General features: G+C 38.9%; 1 protein-coding gene across 1 annotated transcript in view; it reads right to left on the bottom strand.

Moving 5' to 3' along the window:
* The window catches only part of usp53a (ubiquitin specific peptidase 53a), a 38,344-nt gene that overhangs the window by 13,136 nt on the left and 2,461 nt on the right, over positions 1-22,747 (bottom strand). Inside the window, exons 2-14 of the mRNA XM_079458042.1 lie at positions 17,794-18,027; positions 17,449-17,615; positions 16,526-16,618; positions 16,298-16,432; positions 14,361-14,474; positions 13,716-13,798; positions 13,502-13,601; positions 12,088-12,234; positions 9,882-10,031; positions 8,394-8,571; positions 7,390-7,539; positions 4,377-4,508; positions 959-1,661 (exon numbers count right to left, since the gene is read on the bottom strand). Coding sequence (XP_079314168.1) covers positions 959-1,661; positions 4,377-4,508; positions 7,390-7,539; positions 8,394-8,571; positions 9,882-10,031; positions 12,088-12,234; positions 13,502-13,601; positions 13,716-13,798; positions 14,361-14,474; positions 16,298-16,432; positions 16,526-16,618; positions 17,449-17,592 — 2,129 coding nt within the window. The 5' untranslated portion in view covers positions 17,593-17,615; positions 17,794-18,027. The remainder of the gene's footprint in view (positions 1-958; positions 1,662-4,376; positions 4,509-7,389; positions 7,540-8,393; positions 8,572-9,881; positions 10,032-12,087; positions 12,235-13,501; positions 13,602-13,715; positions 13,799-14,360; positions 14,475-16,297; positions 16,433-16,525; positions 16,619-17,448; positions 17,616-17,793; positions 18,028-22,747) is intronic.

Raw genomic sequence — 22,747 nt, 5'->3', positions numbered from 1 at the left:
ACAGCAGTTTTGTTGTCGGGATGCATTTACTTTATGTCGGTCTGTTATTTGGTGTGAGGTTAATGTGGGCAGAGTGAGAGCTTGTAAACGCGTCATCAACTCTCTGCTTTAATCCCAGTGCTTCTGTGATCGTTTGACACAGAAATAATGAAAGTGTGTGGTTGAAAAGACTGTTTGTGACGTCGTTTCATACCTTATAATGATAATGCTTTCTCTGCTTCAGCGGCAGCAACAACACAGGTTCAAGCGTTACGATTCTAGTCGGAGGTGTAAGTTAATAGACACGAGAATCGCTGATTTTCACGAACGAGATCGTGTGGGTGTTTGAATCGCGATCTTTTAAAGATGAATCTTGCAGCTCTAGTCTACAGATATAATTCCTTTAAAGGTCCAGTGTATGAGTTTAGCGGCATCTAGCAGTGAGGTTGTGAATTGCAGCCGATGCTTCACTCCACCCTCCCTTTTGAAGCACTACGGTTGATGACACAGGACTAAGATGTTGTCACGTTTTCTTTGACGGAGGAGATAATGTATTTACAAAATGCGTTCTGTAGAGCAGTTTGTCCATTTAGGGCTACTGTAGAAACAAAATGGCGAATTCCTTGCAAGGGTACCCGTGCTGTATGTCGATAGAAAAAGCTCATTCTAAGGTTAAAAAAACATAACGCATCATTATGTAAGGCCTTTAAACACCTCTGAAGACACAGTTATGTATATTATATTGCATTTTCATCAATAGATTCTCCAAAATCATGTTTATTATAAAAGGTGCTGTTTGTTCATAATAATATCAATTTTATTAAATAATTCAAAACATGTCCCACAGAGCCAAACACCACGCTAGAGTTGAAATAATACTGATAATTTCATTATCATATTCAGGTCACCGTCATTGTGCCATAAATTTCCCAATGTGTCTTGCTTAAATGCAAATGTTTTGAATAACTTAAGTTCTTACCGTGCTGTGTTCAGTTCCGGTACCGAGTGCATTTCTTTGTTGCCCAAATTCTCCACTACAGGAGAGTCCAGGTTAGCCGAGCTGTTGCTAAGACGATCGCTGCTTTCGTATCCAGACTCTGTGCGTTGTATCTTCCAGTTATCATTTCGAAAGGCGAGACTGTTGACCGTTCCCTTGACCCTTTCCTGTTCCAGAGGCGGACGACCTTCCGACTCCAGCGAGCTCTTGCTGCCCATATCCGGCCTCTGCTCGTCCTCATAGATGGTCATTAAACTCTTGGGTTTGCGGTCCTCCCAACGGTCCCACGTCAACTCCATGCCCTCTTGATTCGAGGTCTGTCTGCGAGTGTTGTGGTCGTTTTGATTATTGTCGCTGTTGAGAACGCTGTCGACGTTGAGTGCCTCCCGCATCGGCCTCCATCGGCTGCGGGTAGTTCCATAGGTGCGAGAGTCCTGACTGCTGTCCGTGTCATAGCTGTTGTAGAGATCTAACCTCCGGGATTGTCCGCCGCTGGGGGAATGGACCGGGACACGAGGCTGGGATTGTGAGCGTGGCTGACGGTCGGGGTGGCTGTTGTTAAGAGGGAAGCGCTCGGTCCTTGTTGGGCCCCTGCCCTGACTGCTGTAGAGCCGAGACTCCAGTTGCTTGAAACAGTTTTCTGGAGGTGACAATGAACGGGAATAGGGCTTCTCCGGAGGTAAATCTGAAAAAAGCATGCATATGTTGAAGTACAGTATATAACAACGATTCATTCCTAAAGGTCAGGTTTTATTTGACTTGTTTTATAATTTAGAAAGGTGCCCATAAGAAATTACAGAATTTAAGTCTAAGAAATACACTTTTAAAAAGTCTCAAAAATGATACACAACGTTGGCCTTCAAGTCCTATGGCGTGACAGCAAAACTGCAAAAAACAAAGAACGAAAATAAATGTCTCTTATGCTATTTTATAGTATAAATAAAGATTTGAATTATATATCAAGGTTTTAAGGTAAGAAACAACATTACAAATGATTAAACCAAATTGCCTGTTCGTTAAATGTCTTTAAATATGACATTATGTTTAATATATGTAAACAAAACCTGTCAAAACGATTTGCTGCATCCGGGTTACCGTGTGTTATTAGTTTTGACAGGTTGTTATCTGGGAATAACGATCCGGTGAATGTCGAGACTGGTCAATCAGAATCAAGCATTCCAACAAGCCGTGTATAAACCAATGTTAACAAATGGAAAATTAATGTAAAGTATTACCAGCTATAACAATAAATGGAGGGCCCCCCAAAGATCCTTGGCAAACTGTCCATCCTCAATGTCGTTGCTCAAATACAAATGCTTTAAATTAGTCTACAGGTCAAATCCATCTCCCACAATAGCCCGCTTGACCTCTCTTTCTGTGAAAGTGAAACACTATTTGGGCGGAACACTGCTGATATTGGCTATGAGCTGGCGTAGACATTCTGCAGCAGGGCACGTCTCAAATGCTGTTGTGCCCCATTGCCAGGTCCATTACATCGCTATGCAGTATGAGCCTTAAAAACAGGATCTCATTAATGCAGCAACAAAAAAAATCCTCAATTTAACAATTCTCAAACATTGTTAACTCTCAACTAGAGGAAGGTCAAAGATCTACACGCTACAGGCTTAAAGAACCATTAGTAAGTCATTTAACATGTACCAGCTCACAAATGGTGAAGGAAAGTCAAGCAGCTTGGATTGCAAACTGTGATTTTACCGCTTATGAGCATTTTAATGGGATAGTAACGGAGGTCACATGACCTGTGTGGTGAGCCATTGAGAATGATACTCCTCTGTACCACCACATTAACGCATAGCTTAAATAGAAATGTTTGATCTACTAACCCCTTCTTTACATTTAAATTTTTTTAGCAGGGAGAGCATTTAGCATCTTTACGAGTCGCATGGCAATATTATTGCATAACTCGATTTAAATACAATATATATATATATATATATATAAACTATAACTGTATTACCCAAATACGACCCATTACTTTGCATTTGTAGAGCTTGCTGCCCAGCACAGGCTGTGAGACAGTTGCACAGATCAGTGGACTCACGTCTGAGGTAATCTGTGTTTTTTAACACTTTTCACTGACCCCAGGTTACATAAGCACCAGCAGATCACACTGAGCCAGTTTATTCCACTCCAAAGCTCTGCTAAAACCTCCGAGTGTCACCAGCATAAATCTGCGCTCGTCTGAAGACCGCAAAGACTTATTAGAATAACATAACACAAGAGAGTACGAGTGACTGTAGATATGCAAAGCACTTCTGCTTGGGTAAACCCCCCAAGCCAAGACCCCCTCACTAAAATAATATTTGTACAAATTCATAATACATTTTATGAGAGGTAATAAAAATAACTCCTTTCCACAATGTGACACAATTATAATGAGTAATCTGGACTTAAACTCAAATACTTAAACATTTCCAGGTTTTTCATAAACTTGGGATTTCAAAGTCCATTATGCAGGGTGACTTACACACCAAAATCTATTATGTGAAGTACCAGTCAAAAGTTTGGAAACGCTTTACTACAAGATTTGGATCTCACGGTGTATGATTAAAGGTTTAAAATTAATTTTGTAAACAAAAATATATAAAAATGTAATTTTGAAATGGATGACTTGGACTAAATAAAAATCAGCCAATAAGAGCCGTGAACAGTTGGGAACCCATTCGACGCTCTTTAAAAAGCTTCCCAGAATGAGACCTTACGAAGCTGAATGATAAATTCGGTTTTGCAAATTCTAGTCAAAGGGTGGCAACCTTGAAGATGCTATGAGATAAACTAGTGTTGATTTTATTTAGTCGTCCGTCGATATGTATCGGCCCTGATCATTGACTGCTTTTAAACTATCGCCTGATATCCGACGTGTGAAAAACTGCCTTTATCGGCCGATATCAATTATTGGCCGAGAAAAGCAATTTTTCACACATCAGATATCAGCCAATAGTTTAAAAGCAGTCAATGATCAGGGCCGATACATCCTGTCAATCAAAAGAGGATGGGAAAATGCAATGAATTTGTGAATTTGAAAACTTTAAGAATAATCATCAGTTTAATAACATTCCCAAAGTTACGAAATATTCGTTGAATCTTTAGAATTTTGTTATTGCGATATAATATAACCACCATACTATCGGTATCGGCAGTTATTATTCTGAATAATCGGCTATTGGTGGAGAAAACTCCCACAGATACATCTATATTTTTCCCACCTTTTAGAATACAACTAAACTTGTTGAAACTATAACGAAAGTGTACGTGTTTCCACAATTTTGACAGATAGTGTAGGTAGCACTTGGGAAAAAGCACTTGGTTGTATATTCAAAAATCTTTACCCTTTTAGTCAGGATGTACTGTCTCTGTCAGTGTGAGTCTGTTCTCTTACCGCGCTGTCTCTGTGTTTCTGGTTTGGCCTGTGACCTGTCAGAATCCTTCTTGATGAGGTTGATGGGGCGACTTTCTTTCGACTCCCTCAAAATCTCTCTGAAGTGACTCTTAGGATCAAAGTTCGTCTTCACTGTGAAAACAAACAGTACATTAGACATTTATTTTCCATCAGAACTGTGGCCATTTTACAAACTATATTGTTTTATAAGCACTTCTCCCCTCTAAATGAGATTCTACGGTGAGGGACGTCTCACGGACGTATTAAAACTATATAGCCAGAATTCCTTATCCAAAACTACAAACGATCATACGTCACAGTCTGTACCTATACAGGAATATTGAAATGTAAATGCGGCCATTAAAAAAGGTGTCAAGTGTGTTTTATGGCTCTGCTGTAAAATCCATATGCAGCACCCTTCAAATAAAGCTTTTGAGTACACTAGAAGTTAAGAATCATTGGGCACGGTGGCCTCTGCACTACTTAAATATACCCCCGAGGCTTCTGGGAAGGACAGCCGCGCATAAGAACGATAACTGCTGTGGGTGTGTGTGTGTGTGCTTCAGATTTTTGCTGCGCTGAAGGAGAAAAGCAATGAAGTGTTACATGAGCGAGAGAGAGAGAAAGAAAGAAAGAGACGTTTCTTGCCCTCAAACATGATGCAGTGTCATAATCAAGGTCGAACTGTAGTTAGTGGTTTTTAAATCTATTTTCCAGAAATGCTAAAGCGCCCGACAGCAATATCCAGTCCGGGGACCAGCATTCCCAAACACGGCCATACTCATAATATTCCATTAGTGTGAGGGGTTAATAAACACAGAGGCAAATCCAGTTCACGCAGCTGTAAAAACATCCCCATATCACAGTGATATTACATCTGACATTCAGTAAACATACTTTGAAGATCTCCTACTGAACATTATATAAAGTTGACTCTTACAGTGGCCTACGGGGCACAGTATTTTAACACTTAAAGGGACAGTTCACCTGAAAATTGAAATGTTGTCATCATTTCTGTCCCTCAAAATCTGTATACATTTCTTTGACCTGATGAACGCAGAGAAAGATATTTGGAAGAATGCCTGTAGCAAGCAGTTCTTGGCCACCATTGATCACCATAGTAGGAAAACTTTAACGGGGATACCAACATTCTTCAAAATATCTTCTTTTGTGTCCTGCAGAACAAAACATGAGGATGAGTAAATGATGAAAGAATTGTCATTTTGGGCCAAACTATCCCTTTAAAGTGCCGTGAACCAGAAGTTACAATCGTTTTTACTTCCGTATTTTGACGCATTTCCGAGTGAAATGGAATTTCGAATGCTAAAAATAGTGGGCGTGGCTTTCACCTGTCTTTGCCATTTAATTGGATGTATAAAAACAGCCGTGCATTTTGAAATGGAACCGGCAACAGACTAACAGTTGAAGGGGAGGACTTAACGGATGCCCAAGCCGTCTAACATACGTCATTTAAGATTGGTAGTCATTATTTGGACAATTTTAAGATCTGTCCAGGGACAACTGATGAAAAATAGCCTTCTGGCTAATTCTGGTGCATTTACAGCAATGTTCATTAATATACACTGTCCCTGTTAAATAAATAAATAAATAAAAATAAATACAGGACGGAAGTTTCAGATTTTAACTGAAGATTATGAGGGCACACGAATTTTAGAAAAGAGAATGACCCACACTGATAACTATTTACAAAAAACGCTTCAATATTTCATGAAAAAATATGGAGTGTCATTTTTTATTTTACCGGGACTTTAAATTATACTATAGGGACATTATTGCACCAGATACTGTATCAAACAATGAAACCTCATTTATTTGCAGGCTGGAAATGACAAGCACACTTGTCGACCGAAACACCTTAACAAATGCATTTAGCATTTAGCATTTAAAATCACAAAATGTCAAATATTAAGATGAAGCATTTAAAGACAAGCCTACCAAATCTGAAAAAAACTCTGGCACCAGTTGTTTAAGCTCAGAAAACCTCAAGCATCATTTGCTCACAAATATAAATTGGTTTGATCTTGTAACGTAATACTTTTTATGCGTGGCTTAAACATGACAGATTTCATGAGGCTACTGCATATCATCACAATACTATCAAAACACATGTCATTTTATCCCCCAAAATAAACGCAACGATGACTTTGTGCAAACTAGCACTAAATTAGTGTCACATTCATTTAAAAACGCAGCCATGCACCTAAATTGCAGCAGACCGTGAGTCCTTCTGCAAGGCTTTATCTTCAGAGCCAAACGAAATGTTTTTATTGCCCGAGGACAGAAAGCCATTACCCAAGATGATCGAAGAGCTTTTAGTGGAAAATCTTTAAAGGAATTTGAACAATAAAAGAGAGATGCATCAAGCTATTATGGTCCGTATGAAAAGTAGAATGTGGCCTTCTAGCGTAAAAGGTAATACGTCTGAAAGAAGTCTTTCTCTGTGCAAACACACAGTGCATCTTTCTGATCCTCTGGGCATTAAAACACTCGGCGGGGGAACAGTGTTGCCTGCTGCAGAGACGGTTTTGACCACTGCAATGTTCATGAAAAAAGGATGAGGTCTGACACGGGTAAATCAAGGTAACGGTATTCCGTTATCAGCACATGCTCGAGTGGGAACATGTGCTGTTTTTTTTAAGAGGATGACCTATGATGAACTGTAACTAGGGCTGTTTAATTCATCAAATTAAAAGCACAAAGCATGCAAAGAAAATGATAACGGAAAAGCTCCATGAATTACGACGGACTGCATGCATAACAATTGCACGGCATATCCGGTATGGTCTGAATTGCACATCAGACCTCTCAAGCAGAAAATAGCCTTCACATCAACCAAAACGAACCAAATTCTGATGCATAGAGATCTTGCAATGCCACATTAAACAGTGTTAGTTGTAATCTGTAAGCCATTGTGAGATATACAGTAGTACCATACATTCAAAGCTGTGGACAGTAGGGTTATATAATTGTAGTTTGTGTAGGTTTGTTTTACCCGGTCCTCTGCCACAGCTGGTCTGATTACTGCCACGACTGAACACTGAGGGCGGCTGAGACTTTGGCTTCAGAGTACCGTGATTCGTGAAGAACGCAGCCAGATTCTCCCGAGTCAACTCCAACTTCTTACTACCCGGTACAGGAGTACCTAAGAAAGTGAGGATGAACAAAATGTCAAGATTCTAAATGCTATGAACATTTTTATTTTGTGGTTTTATAGAATAGTCTCAGATTAAATAGTTTTAAATTCATGGTTTGAAGTATTCCGAGTATACCATTTTATCGAAGAAAGACTATTCTGTCTTTCTTTCTTTTGATTCTTTCTGTCTCTCTCTCACTTCAGATATAAAAAGCTTTATGGACATTAAAATATAATGGCACATGTTAAAATACTTCAAAACAAGAATTTAAAACGATTTTTTCGGCGATAAATAGTTTTATAAATAGTTTATCTCCGATAAAATACTTTTAGATTCTAGTAAAGAAATCGGTGTAAATTACATGATGCTTTTAATAAATAAACATGTACTTTATTATTTAGTTTACAGTTAAACTGTTAGTGGTTCAACTATGAAGAGCTAAAGACAAAGCTATTTTCTAAATCTTTAAGGTCAACAGTAGTTACACTAGTTTAGCATTGTCATACATCACAGACTGCTCCGACTCTATAAATAGCAAACAATGATCAATAGGTGTCAATCGATACTAACATTAGTGTTGATCTGTCATTTGCACGCCAAGATTATATCAATAAAATTGGGAAAACAAAAACCACAGTCCTATTCTTGCAACAATTAAAATATTTGCAATACTACAGCGCATTGAGCCCCATTGGTCAGCTACCGTTTGCAATAAAGTATTTTTTTAATACAAACTACAAATAGTTGCAAATTTTGAAATGAATGAAATAACATCGATGGTCACACTGTTTGCTTTGTGTTGAATGACACATTAAACCAACTAAACAAGTTGTTTGCATACAGCCTGTATGTGGTTTTGTACCTGGTGCGTCTCCGTTGACTGAGCTCTTGTTTTGGGTGGTGCTGGGGGTGCTGCTGCTGGGCCGCGGGGCTTCATCTGTGGTCACAGCACTGCCGCCGGGGTTCGAGTAGAACAAAAGTAAGGGCTGGAAGTGACCTTTGATGCATTTGGCGACCACATCTTTCCACCTGGTTCCAACCTATTACATAATGAATAGCGGCTATTCACTTTGTACATTTGCAACAAAGCTATTGTACAATTTAATGGTTAAACGTGAACAACGACACCAGGGTTTAACTTTGCATCTGAGGTGTTTGATTATAATTAAACATGGAAGGGTGTATGCCTCAGGGTGGTTCAGTTAGGGATTTGAGCGCAGAACAGATGGACCTTTACTTCTTAATTAATGGACGAGAGACAATAACACATACACACAGGAAATGGGTGTATTACTTCCTAAAATCTGTTTAAATATAAATAGTTCTTAAGAAAATTGTATTAGTCTTAATGAAGAATGAAAGTGTGCTGTGGGTTAGCAGCAGAATGCTGGATGTCTAGTGCACATATTGTGTTTGTGTGGGGTGATCCATCTTGACGGAAGCCAACGGGCGCCACTAGCCCAGTGAGAACTGAAGTGCAGACGCAAGCACAAGCCCCAGACTACTGATAGATTGATGAAGAGATGAAAGCCACACACCTCATCTCAGAAAACATGCGAGCACACACACTTTTCAGATGTAAAAACAGCCAGAAGTCTTTGATATAATACAAGGGGTGTCATAATATACAGGTTGTCAATAAAAGTGACAATGACAACCAATATTGTGTTAATACTGCATATATTATAATACCGTTAATTTTAGATTTTGCCTTAAGAAACAAACTCTCTTCACCTCACTATTTTGAGGGGGATTTGTGACCAGAGTTATTATAGTTTTGATTTCACTTTTATTGTAGTTTTATTCACATTTTGATTCAACTTTGTTTATTTTCATATCATTTTGATTTTCGTTAGATTTTTTAGCAGTTTGGTAATGTGCATTTTTATTTATTTGACCATTTCTGTATAGCAAGTTGCTATCGAAGTATATTTTTATTCCAGGTTTAGTGTCAAGTTGATCATTGAAATGTTGGTTTACTAAAATTATTATTTAGTTAAGTTTTTTGTGTGATATATACACTGATATTTTATGACATTTTCAATGACCAGAAACGTAAAATAGAAGAATAAAATCTCATACAAACAAAATAAGGTCACATTTCGTCCGAGAATATAAAGAATTGACATTTCATTAAATACTACAAAACGATTATTTTAAGACGTTAGGATTTTTTGTTAATGGAGATATTATTTTAAAGAAAGTATTTTCTCCTTAATGCACATTCATTTGAATGATAATGCACCTGAATTTCTGAGATTTATCATCAAATTTGTCAATGGTATCTACATTGTCGAGCATTGCATTGGGAACACAAAGGTGGGGGGGGGATTTTCTGTGACTTTCTCACCTCTTTGACATTGGCATCATCAAAGAAAACCCACTTAGAGGTTTTGGTGTGGTAGGCGAAGGCACAGTAATGTCTGCTTGAGTAACAGATCATGCCAACCAACCGCAGTTCGCCCTTCTTCGCGCGTTCGTCCGTGACACGGTAAAACAGCTGCAAAAACAAAAAGCATAAAGCATTTCTTAGGCAACTGATGCACAGCGCCGTCATACTATGAATAAAACCATTGTGTCACGCAGCAGAGAATCGAGAAGTAGGTGACACAGACTTCAGAAGTATGCAAGTTTCAATAAAAGCAGATATTGCGTAACCAACACTTGTTCCTGGAGGCCCGTGAAACAATGGATCCCGCGCAGGCGGGAAGCTGTTTTCCATTCCACCATCACATGGAGAAGCAGGGAATGAATCAAAGGCTTTGTACTTGTTCAACTGGGACTAATCCAATGCTGGAGGGTGGTACTGGAAGTGGGCGTTAAGAATGAACGTTATTTTGCATCGCTTGTTTTGAGAAGGGAACAAGCACTTGAGATCTATATCACTTGTAGGTTTTGAGACCAAGACCAACAGTACATTTAGGCATTTGGCAGACACTTTTATCCAAAGCGACTTACATTGCATTGTACTAAACATTTGTTTCTGACTACGTGCAATCCCCTGGGATCGAACCCATGACCTTGGCGTTGCTAGCGCCATGTTCTAACAACTGAGCCACATTAGTGACCTAGAACACTGATACATCTGCTTCGGTACATCGACGCAAAAGCGGCAGGTGGTAGATAACCTGCAAACGCAGCTGTATACTCCCACACATGGGACCGGTGATCAAAGAAGTGACCTTCCACTGCAGCGACTTCTGGTCATACGGCGTGGGCTAACCGTCATCTGACACGAAGAGGATAAACTCTCGCTTTATCTTGCACATATGCTCTCAGACTCTGGTATAAATCAGCCTCAATGACACGAGATGGGAGGTTACCAAAAATAATTTAATAAAACATAAGGAGCAACCGTGGTGACGTCAGGAGCTCTTTTTATAGCCATTTAATCTGGATGGTGGGTTCCAATAAGTTTGATATTTAATGTAATGTTCAGGAATGAGATTTTTTATAGGAGGTTCCCATTAAAATTTTATATTCACTGACATATTCATGTAGATCAGCAGTTTCTTGTAAATTCACTGCACAACATTAAGACTGTGGCATGTTTTTTGGACATGCATCATTGGAATTTCACTGTATTCTTTGAAGTACTTATTATAATATGATACTCGTACAGTACCATGGTATTTCTCTTAAAATCCGATAACAAAGTACTTTTTATGAATAAGTACATAACACTATTACATTTCAAATTAACCATTAAAAAGACTTATAACCAAACCATCAAACTAGGGGTGGGAGGAATGACCAAAAATCTAGTTCACGGCATGAGAAATTATCTTTCACGGTAACAACCTCCCGTTATAATTCTTATACCTCATTTTTCTTAGATTTACTTTATAACTATGGTGAGCATTTTAATGAACAGTAATACATAAATAAATAATGTAGGCAAGTAATGAAAATGTACTTAAGATATTATATTAACTATATCTGGCTATATCATATGTATACAGTAGGAAGAAAGATAAGTATAACAATAAAGTATGAATTTATGCACGAACAATGAGAGTACAGTATATGACTGGTGTTATAAACTGGTGTTTATGGGGTCTGTACTGTAGGTCTTCATCGCTCTTTTTAGTGTGTTGCTACTCTCTGTCTTTAGGTTTGTTTATTCTCGCTTTTCTCTTTGTACTACGAGTATCTAGTGATTCCACGGCCATCTTCTCAAACCGGGCATTGCGACGCGTCACATCAAAGCGCTCACGCTGCAAGCATCATCACGCATTTCAACGCAAGTTTCGCCTTTGCTTGCGTAAAGTTGAACATTATTTAAACAATGAACAGCTTTACAAAACAATCTGACTTCTGAAATACGTGAGCATGCCCTTTTTTTATATGCATTATATGCATATATTTATTTTGGGACTGAAAAAGTCCTAGTCTTCTTTTTTGAACAACTAAAGATGTTCATTACAGCAGTCTCATGACCTCCTGTACCGTAGCACTTTTGTACCGAGGAAGTTCTAGGATAGGTCCAAGCATCTTGCTGAATTAAAAACGTAAACAGTTGGAGCATTTGAGAATATTCAGGTTTGCATTCTTACCCCTGAGAGGTTGAGGTGTGATCCAAGAGATCGGATGACATCTTCAGTGAGGTCTGACTGTTCCGAGTCCCACACCATCCCGATGGTCACTATTTCTGGAGAGTTCATCAACACACGCCTGATCTTCATCTTCTGGCCACAGTCGCTCTATTGATGGGGTAAAGATAAAAAATTTTTATAAATATGTTCAATATTTTTTAAATAAACTTTTATGATTCTGCATTACTTCCTGGCTTGTATGCAAGCTTACCACCCAGTAAACGCAAATGTTTCATAAAGCAGATAAAATCATATGTCCTCGGTTTTAAAGCACATAAGGCGCTCTATCATCGCTATACAAGAGCTGACGTTCCATGCTTTCCAAATGTGATTTTACGTTATGACATTTTAATAATGTTGACACTAGCTATTTATGTTGAAAAAAAGTGTGTACATGTAACCATGATTTTATTTGTGAACAAACACTGTTCAGCGCATTACTTAAGTGGGATGTATTGCTGCTTCTACTGTACTACCATGCGACTTCCTACTGCCGGCTCTTTAAAAATGCAGAATGTATTGATATGTGAGAGGAAAGAAACAGCCTCATGTTTCATCACGTGAATGTGTTACACTCATGCAGTAAAAGATAAAAAACACTGTGTGTGTGGCTTTAACATAATGCCTTAATAACATTTTATTCATTTGCATGTGATCACTCATCATCGTCATTGTGACGCATTGTAACCAATCAAAAGTTCAGACACGCATGACAAAAATGTTTCTCATGATATGTTGTTTTAATCTTAAGGTGTGTATTTCTTTGACCCGCCAGCCTGACAAGTGGGTCTGTGAACGGTGCTGTAACTGCACTGGACCGGATGGCTGCTTGCCGGATTACTTTTTCCTGTTGCAAGTCTTGTCTATGGTGTATTGTGTACGTGTTTTTCTCCTCACCTTTCCCATGTTATGCTTTATTTTTCTTCTTAAATACATTTCGTTACACTGTACTTGGATTCAATTTATTGTCATTACACACATACAATCCAATCCATGTTTGAAATTACTGTTGTAGACAAAAATTTTACTTATATAAAATATTTCTGAAATGGATTTCTTGAACCAAATTATAAATAAAAAGCAGCCAATAAGACTCCAGCATAGACACAAATTACTTTAATGCTCTTTACAAAGCTTCCCAGGGTAAGACCCCAAGAAGCTGAATGCAAAAATGTCAGAAGTAAAAAAAAATTGGATGCTTTTAGGTCACTAAAATGAGATCAGTTGTTTTATTGTGCATTGCAATGAATATCAATCAAATAAACAGAACTCTGAACCTTTGACTGGAAGTGTCGCAGTGTATGCCGTCACAAAATAAACCAGATCTGCAAAGCATGACAAACAAAAGCAACGTGGATCTGCATGATTCACCTACCGGACAGTTTCGCAGATCCCCGACTGTGCTGGCGGCCTGCAGCACTTCTCCGAACGTGTCGGGACGCATCCGTTCATCTCGCCTGTCATAAAATTGGTGGCTGAAGAGCAGAGAAGCAGGAAAAAGACAAATCAACGTGACAGAACTAAATGACATAGTTTGCAGTTTTGTAAATATAGAATCAAAAAAGGATGTTTTTGGACGAGATGTTTACCAGAGGGCCGTGGTGGACACATAGTGCACGAGCTCGGTGAAGGGTAGAGGGTCAGATGATGCACCACAGTTCCTACACACCGACTGCAAGCCAAACACACACTCTGTGATTCATTGCAACTCACTTCTGCTATAATACATGATGTACGGTCTAAATGACACAATGTGATGTAATTGACGTCTCAATCTATTTTTTTACACTCATACATCACTTAAGCTCAATGATGTACAACGTGAAGGAAATACCCATCGCGTCTTTTAATCCTTTTAAAATGTCCCGTGGTATATTCACATGATATGTGTTAATCACATTTCACGTTTATATTACCATCTTTTGTTTCGTGTGGAATGAAAATAGTGATCACTTTATGCCATCGCGGTGTGTATATTCCCTAAGTAAAATGGTATTGCCGTCAGATAGCTTTACTGCAGGGTGGTACCAACATTTTAACACTTCGTGCCCATGTATCCATAGGAGGTGGTGGACGTGTAAATGTTTCTGCATTAGTATTCCCTGCGTGTAATCCGCCCACTGTACTCGACTGATTGAAAGCCACAGGCGTAGGACAGTGATCAATTCTCTATTACTCACATGAGCTGCGTGTGCGCGCACGTGCGAGACGCATTATTTAAAAAGCTGAAGTACCTGTTCATAAAGCGTCATGGCAAACTTCTGATGAGTGATGCAGGACTTGGACGTGCAGGCGTCCGTCTCACTGTCAGGTGCGATGTGCAGGTGAATTTTTTCAAGGATGTTCTCCTGTGAACAAAACGGCAAACGTGTTGGGGTGCATCATGGGGATTTACGGCAACCACTTAAATATTGAACCGAAAAACAAAGTATGCCTTCAATTGCAGGAAAACTATTTTCTGTGAAACATTTCTTCACATGTTTGTGTGTGAAATTGTAGATTTACAGCCTTTATTTACTGTCATGAAACTAACAAAAACCAACAACGTATACCATCAATTGCAGGCAACTTATTTGAATTCCTATTAAATATTTCTTCATTATGATATTTCATAACTTTTATATTATATTACCATGGTCTATTGCTTTCTTTTACTCTTGTGAGTCACTTTGGATTAAAGCGTCCGCTAAATACCAAAATGTCAAATTTAAATGTTAATAAAAATATATTGAGTACGAAGGGTTATTAAAGAATACTCTATTTTTGGTTTTTCGTCTCACTTCAATTATATAGAAATGTATCATATTCCTTAAAATACTCATGTGTGTTCAGAAAAAAGCACATGGCGGTGTAGAAGGGCAAGTAAACAATGATTATTTTCTTATTTTAGAGGAAACCGTTCTTAAAATAACATTTACGCTAGTATGCCGCAGTCAAACCCCGCAACCACAATTCCACGACTCGCAGTTCCCCAGGAACGGATTAGATTTGTTTGGGCCGGCACAATGATACCTTTCACATTAAGCGAACGCACGCTAAGCTTGAGTAATTTTCGCCAAGCCTATTATCTGCTTAAACATACCCTTTCAGACACGAGAACCGCCGGCGCATTCATTTTTCCCCCGACAGCGCTGCCTCCACCTGCCCTTTAGCAAGATTAATTTTATGTTTCTCCAGTAAAGATTAAGAATAAGGTTTGTTTTGTACAGTCTAGCCCTACATCACAACAAAAGGGCAACGTGGAAGAAAAAGACAAAAGCCATTATTGACTGGCTTTCCTTTGCACCTCTGGTTTGATAGAGAGCCTTCATTGATCGTGTTGTTTAGGGTAGTACTGTAAATGGATCTTTACTCAGGTAATGACTGACTCTCTATAGTCCTGCTGTGCTAAACAGAAAATGATTACAGGTCCCAACACTAAGCAGGTTTACTGCAATTAGGCGGCCTGAGAGAAATCTCACACACGGCTGAGAGCCAACTTGCTTACATCAGCCTTTCCAGCGATCTTAACGTTAGGATGCTGATGCAGCCTTGCCTGTATGAAGTGAACACTGTGCATACTGCACCTAATAACTTGATCTTGAGGACCTGAAATTATGATTTATGCTCGCCTGTCTTTTCGTCCATTTGGAAAATAATAATTTTCATCCGAAAATTATTAACTCTCACATGGATTGAAAGCTGTATGAAGTCATTCGGGCTGGACGCTATTCATGTACACATACAAAAAAAGAAACTTGTAAACGAGCATCATATAACATTATGGGTTGAGAATTAAACATGAACAAGGGCTTCTACATGCATTTTTAAAGTAGCACACAGGTTTATGTCCAAAGACATGAGGAAAAACCAATATATTGACTTTTAAAGCCAGTTTTGGCAGCAGTATGCGTCACATAATTTATCAGCAAATATTGACATGCTAATAAGCGTCATTATTCGCATCAAATTTAATTAATAGGGTACATGTCAAACGTCCTATGACCAAACCGGAAAACAGGTTTTGTTACGTACGTTTGTCAGAGAAAGTGTGAACAGTATTAGGAAATAACAGTGATATCTTTAGATTTTTGAGGTAATCCAGTTTTTGTTTTTATTTTTAGCATTTTATTAAAATGTCTCTTTTCCTCCAGGCTTTTTAAAGTAAAATGGCTCTATATGCAACACTCACAAAGCACTCTGCAGCATCGTCCATGAAGCCCAGCTGAAATCTCTGCTCGTCCTTGAAGGTTTCAGCCAGAGCGTTGCGCAGGTTATCCGAAGGCAGCGCTCGCTCTTGACTCTGCTGGAACTGAGAGAAAATTCCCTGCAAAACAAACAAACGAAAACAACTTTATGAATTTCTGCACAAAATACAATTTAATGTATTGTTAAATTAGTTGATTGGTCATCGATATACCTTCAAAGCGCAAAAGATGCAGGAGTCTCCTAAGCAGTAGTGATTTGGAACCTGGCGAAGACTACGTCTGAAGATATCGAGATGCCATAGAACCTAATGAAAGGAATTATGGGAAATGATGAGTTGGATTCCTACACCATACGTATACTCAAGAACTGTGCCAGCTGCCAACAAAGATATCAAGGCGAATTGAATATCTCAAACTTAGTTTGAATATCTTCCAGCCATCTGCCATGTTTCTTTGCCATTCACTTCTCCCGGGGTCATTCTGTTCCGAAAACTCTTAGGAATTAAATATGACTCCGTGTCCTTGCTCGCCAGACTGAGCTTAAGGGAAATGACACTCGGTTGACCATTGATGGGGAAAAGAGCTGTGTGTTGTGTGTTTGGACCAGCAATGTGTCTTTCCCTTTGGCCCCAGACAATTTAGTCTGAGCATACCATCAGCATTATCTTACTCCACGGTGATGAGTCCAGGAACAAGATAACAGAGAGATGCACTCAATCATAATGTCGGCAAGCCCATTCAAGGGAAAGAGCTCCCAGGAACTGGCGGACAGGCCGGGAGCATGACAGCATCCGCTCGGGGGAAGATTTGGGGGTTGATGGGTGGAGTGACATGGGTGCTGTAAATATTTGGTGTGTGTAAGAACACTGTTTAGGAAGCTGTCTTGAGTAAGCACTATGGAGGAGTTGACAATCTGATCTGAAGTTTGAGAATGTGAGAACGTCTGTTATTGTAACTCTTATTGTAACAGATTTTGGTTAGTTAAAACTTAAACAGTTAGTATCATGAATATGATAACTCACATAAAATAGCACTTACAAAAATGGATTGTGTCACATTCCATTTTAACTACGTTTTAAGTTACTATGTGATACAGACATGGTTATTGAACTTTGGCTTAGGGTTTATGAAGTACCTGAACTGCACTGTTGAGGAAGCAGCTGTTCTGGCCCGGCTCATTTAACAATCCCTTTGTAGGGGCCAGAGACATCATAGAACCTGGCTGGTACGACCTGGCAAGATTCCCCCCCGGTCTCTTGAAGAACTTGGCCCATGCCATTGAATTTTGGGGTATCTGTCTTCCTGCAGATAAAGTGTCTTGTTAAAGCAGGTGGAGTTGAATTAAACCCTTGAGTAGAAAACCATGCAAATCAATGCAAAAGTGTTGTTTAACATTGAATAGGCAATGAGTTTACTTGAGTATTTAAGATCCATTTTCAAAATCAATCTGTGAGTAATGCCACGAATAGAAGCTACTGACCCGTATGAAGGAGGTCTTGTGAAGTGTATGTCCCGGACAGGACGGTTTGATCATTCCCTGAGTGAGGCTGGGGAATTCAGCGTGTTGGTGTGGGGTATTGTGGCCGTGAGGCCTCTGGTGACCTGCAGCATAGCTATGAAGCACACGAGGCGTCAGTGAGAATCAGTCAACCTTCATCCATCTCTCAGACGCTGCTCACCGAGGACATCAGCCTTAGGTTTCACAGAAAACAACCTGTGGAAAGAAGGGACGTCTTTAAATCCATTAAGCATTTTATATTCTTTCAGCTCAAAATAGACTAAAATCTAAAATATGTCAATTGCTTCCTTCAATTCGAGCCAATAAATGAAACAATGAGCATAATGCCGCTTCTATTTATTGCTCCTGAACTATCAAAACAGCAGTTGTGTCACCGCAAGATGCGTGGCTATACTGAAAACTGTGCACAAGTCAGTAGGTCAGCTTGGAAAAGTTATCGTTTAACTTTTTGTAATGACTATACTTTAAACAACCTATTTATACTATCAGAGCAGTCTGTTTATCCAACAGAAGCAAACTGACAACAATGTGACATTTAATGCATGACATATCCAATGACTGTAGTTTCTTACGTTGATCCAAACATGTGAAACTTTCAGGATTTATTTTTCAAATGCTAGTACTATGTTGATATTCAAAGCTTCAATAGTTTGGCAATGTATTGACATAAAAACAACAGTTTTGACGTAACCTGCAGCTCAGCATTTTTACAATATGGACGTAAAATTATGCAGCTTGCTGAAAAGAGGTTGCCTTCCCAAGCTTGTGAATAGACTACGATAAGACCAGAATGCCTTCGAGAGCCAGAGAAAACAACAACACTCCCTGACAACCACCCATAACACCTCAACGTGACTGAGGTGAGATTTACATTGATCAACACTACCCTGAATGATGCAAACAAGGGTCGGGTGAGTTTTACATCATGAACATGGACCGGTACAGACCTATTCAGTGTTGTGCACAGAATAGTTATAGGTCCAGTGTGTCAAATTTAGCGCCATCTAGGTGAGGTTGCGAATTTCAACCAACGGCTCACTCCACCCCTCCCTTTTGAAGCACTACGGTGGATGACACAGGACTAGATGTCGTCACCTTTACGTTTGTTTGCCGAAGGAGATAATGTATTTACGAAACACGTTCTGTAGAGCAGTTTGTCCGTTTTAGGCTACTGTAGAAACAACATGGCGAGTTCCATGCAACCAGACTCGCAGGTTTGTACATGGAAATAGCTCATTCTAAAGTAATAAAAACATAACGCTTCATTAAGTTAGGTCTTTACACACCTCTGAAGATATAGTTATGTAAATTATATTGCATTTCTGTGAATAGATACTCCAAAACATACACACAGCACCTTTAACAAGACTTTACATTCAAGGGTTTTCAATGGGACGATGTTGCAATAACATTCTTTTAATACCAAAATAAAAACAGAACACTGAGTACCAAGATTAGATGAAAAATTTATACAAAATCTCAGACATACTTTGCGGATTATGGTTTGTTCTGGGCAGAGACCGTGGTGTGGACATCTGGTACGGTGGATCGTTTTGGTGAAATATGAGCCAAAAATAAGATAAATAAGAAAGGTGGAAGATTTATTATTGTGAGTTCTTGATCAGCTTAGATTCACTAACATAACATTTAAAGTAATATGTTTTTAACAAAGAAAATCTACTGATAATATTTACATATAGATGAAATGCACTGCAAGTTGGTTTGAATAAATCTAAATGCATAAATGTAAACAATAGACATGCTAGTAAATGTTTCAAAGCATTGTAAGTTTAAAGCATTAAGCACTTAAATGAGTTATCTCCCAAGGAGACACTAGATGTTAAAAAGCACATAGAATTAGGCCATTTTGCACAGACTTCATGTATGCACACAAACGCAACCGGAAACCTGTTCGACAGCATTTTATCCACTTTGGTATTCCAACAATTTTGAAACAGCTTTGTAGTGACCAAGAAGCACAGTTTGACCAGTAACCCAACAGTAGTATTTTTTGGTAGGGGTTTAACAAAAACAGTAAGTAACAATGCAAAACTTGGCAACAAGGTCTACTAAAAGCTCAGAAGTACCCTGTGTACCATAGCAACAGCATACCAGTGTGATCACTTTAGCCGTAGCGTTGCTAAGGAGTTCTTGTCTTCGGGATTATGTCAGAGCCTGACCCTAGAGATGCACCTACACATAAACATCTGATTCTAAAAATCAATGTGCTTGGGGAAACCACAACTAAATTGGCAGAACATGATGTGCAGGAGGACATGCTGAAATATCTATTAATAGTTTGGGTCAACACAGTGGGAAAGAAAATAAATGTTAATTTCCCCATGAAATCAAAATTCTGTGAGGTATGAACTAAATACTACTGGCCAAAAAGGGGAGAGGCCACTGAATATGTCAAGAACCTGGTTTCTTTTGTTTAAATTTTGACAAGAAGTTGAATGACTTGCATCCACACTGTCATGACTGAAGTCATGCCACTTGGCGGCCATGTATGCAACTTATCTAGGCAGTTACTTACGCCAAAGCAAGTCCACAATCCTATCTACTTGAATGGGGGAAGGCAGATCATTCCAAAATCGCAGGGAAGATTTTAAATTAAACCGCATATTTACGATCAACAATTAAACATGACACAAACTGCATCATAACTTGAATTGCGCATAAAATCAAGTTTTTCGAGGTCGCCTCGTCTACTGCACATGCGTGCAGGCTGGCAAGAACCTTAAATCAGTCTTTATCGCCGTTCATTGTTACGGCAGTGGCGCATCTTGTTAATATTAATATCTCTGCTAACGACCACTTCTGTTAGGAACTCAGATTTCAATCACCTCTCAATTCTGCAGAAGCCAAGAGACATGTCCACATTTACCTCCACAGTCATCTGCGGTCTTATCATCACTTTCTGTAACAGAAAGCACTGTGTCGCAGAGCGAATCACAGCTCCCACAATCAGGTGATGATGTAGCTGGACTGGAGAGCGGAAAATGCTGACATTATGGGTGACGGTTTTTCTCCCGAGCTCATAAGCCTGCGGTCATGGTCATTTATCCCATCCATGACACAAACTTGGGCAGCACGAGCGAGGTCGAGGCAGCAGAGAGAGAGAGAGATAGAGTGAGAGAAAATGCATGGCATAAATACTTGCCACACTGCTTACTGTATGTATGCTACTGAAATATATACTGTTAGGTTGGGCTTAATGATATGTGCTAAATAACAACCAAGCAATATACAACAGAAATACAACATTTAAATCCTTATTCCAATATATTTAATTACACACGTATTTAATAAAATAACAATATTAACACTTAATGCTCAAAAAGCTGGTTAAAAGAAGACTTGCTATTATGACCAGTCAACTCGTGTAACTAAGGATATTCCCACCCTCGCTACAAAGACCTATAATGTCTGAACTGTGGAGAACATAGTTTCCTTTCTTCTCATTACAGCTTTGATCTACTTCCTAATTTGAAAACCACTGCCCTACAGCGTAGTGTAAAGATGTCTCTATTTTTCTTAAAATCTCTTAATATAGCCTAAAGACCAGAATCAAACCAATTTCTTCCTCTTTTCTCCCACAGATGTTTATGCTTAGCTATTCTTTTTTCAGTCTTGAACGCATTACATATAGAATAAAATTAGGACCTACTTCGAGCTCTTTAATAAGATTATAACCCCCTCATTTGCAATATGAAGCTCAGGGTGTTGTAATGATATTAATCCAGGGCTTTGCTTTACTAATATCTTCTCAATGCTGAGATGCTGTACAGATCCCTCCTGAACAGGAAAATGAAGTGCCTACAGGTGTAAATTAATCAAAAGAACATTTTACTACAATATAACACTTGAATATATAATAGAAAACGTTCATTAATACAACCAATTTCCAATAGATATTTCTGCTACCACTTTGAAGTTCCATATATTTTTTCAAAACCACTGCTTCATTTTATTGAAATATATGAGGATTTTACTTTTACGGCCTGACAACATCTGAACATCAACATCTTTTGATGCCTTAAGTGTGCAACCTGATACATACTTATTTGACACGCCAAAGTAGCTATTTTCAGCATTTTCTTCAGAAAAGATGACATATGACAATCATAAGGCGGGGAGCTGTGATTCATAAACGGTGCAATGAGAAAATAAAACGAAAAATGACATAATTCCATGAGTCATCATGCAGTAACGTATAATGCAAACCAATGCACATGTCTACAGTAACCCCAACAATCTACAGTTGCCCAACCTGCAATGTCATGATGCATCAGTTTGTGTAACATGATGCTGTAAGAGAAATTAAAATACCCAACATATTTAAGAATTATGTATGAGAAAGATTTGCTCAGATTGACAGATGGCTAATTATGCAAATTATGCTATTTAATTATGACCCAGCCCTAAAAGTAGACAGATGTCATGTGCTTAGAACTGTCACGAATATGTAAAGAGTAAAATACTCCATCTTCTGATACACACCATAACAATTTTGTAATGAAGACTGATTTATCCCGGGTGGGCCATACTGACGAAGCGAAACGCGACACGCTCCTAAAATCCTGAAACAACACTAAGGGAGCAGCAGAATTCCCTTAGGATCTGAGAATGCTGTTTTGGCTTCATGCAACAATGCTGCGGCCGTTTCCTGTGTGGGCTTCCTGTTGGCCATGCGTTGCGTTCCAGCGCACGGTCAGCAGCGCTCTGACACTGAACAGGTCACAAAATCACTCGCACATGAAAAACACAAACGGCAAAACTACAATAACTGACTGAACGCCATCAAACCTCTTCGACAAAAAATGGGTTTATAAAGACATTACCTCCTCACTTTTAAGTCTTTTATCGGTGACTGAAGTGGAATATCCTTTGTGAAGCGTACTCGACTTCCCAA

This window comes from Barbatula barbatula (assembly GCF_947034865.1).
Source record: "Barbatula barbatula genome assembly, chromosome: 1".
Taxonomy (NCBI): Eukaryota; Metazoa; Chordata; class Actinopteri; order Cypriniformes; family Nemacheilidae; genus Barbatula; species Barbatula barbatula.
This window is presented reverse-complemented; position numbering and strand designations above follow the sequence as displayed.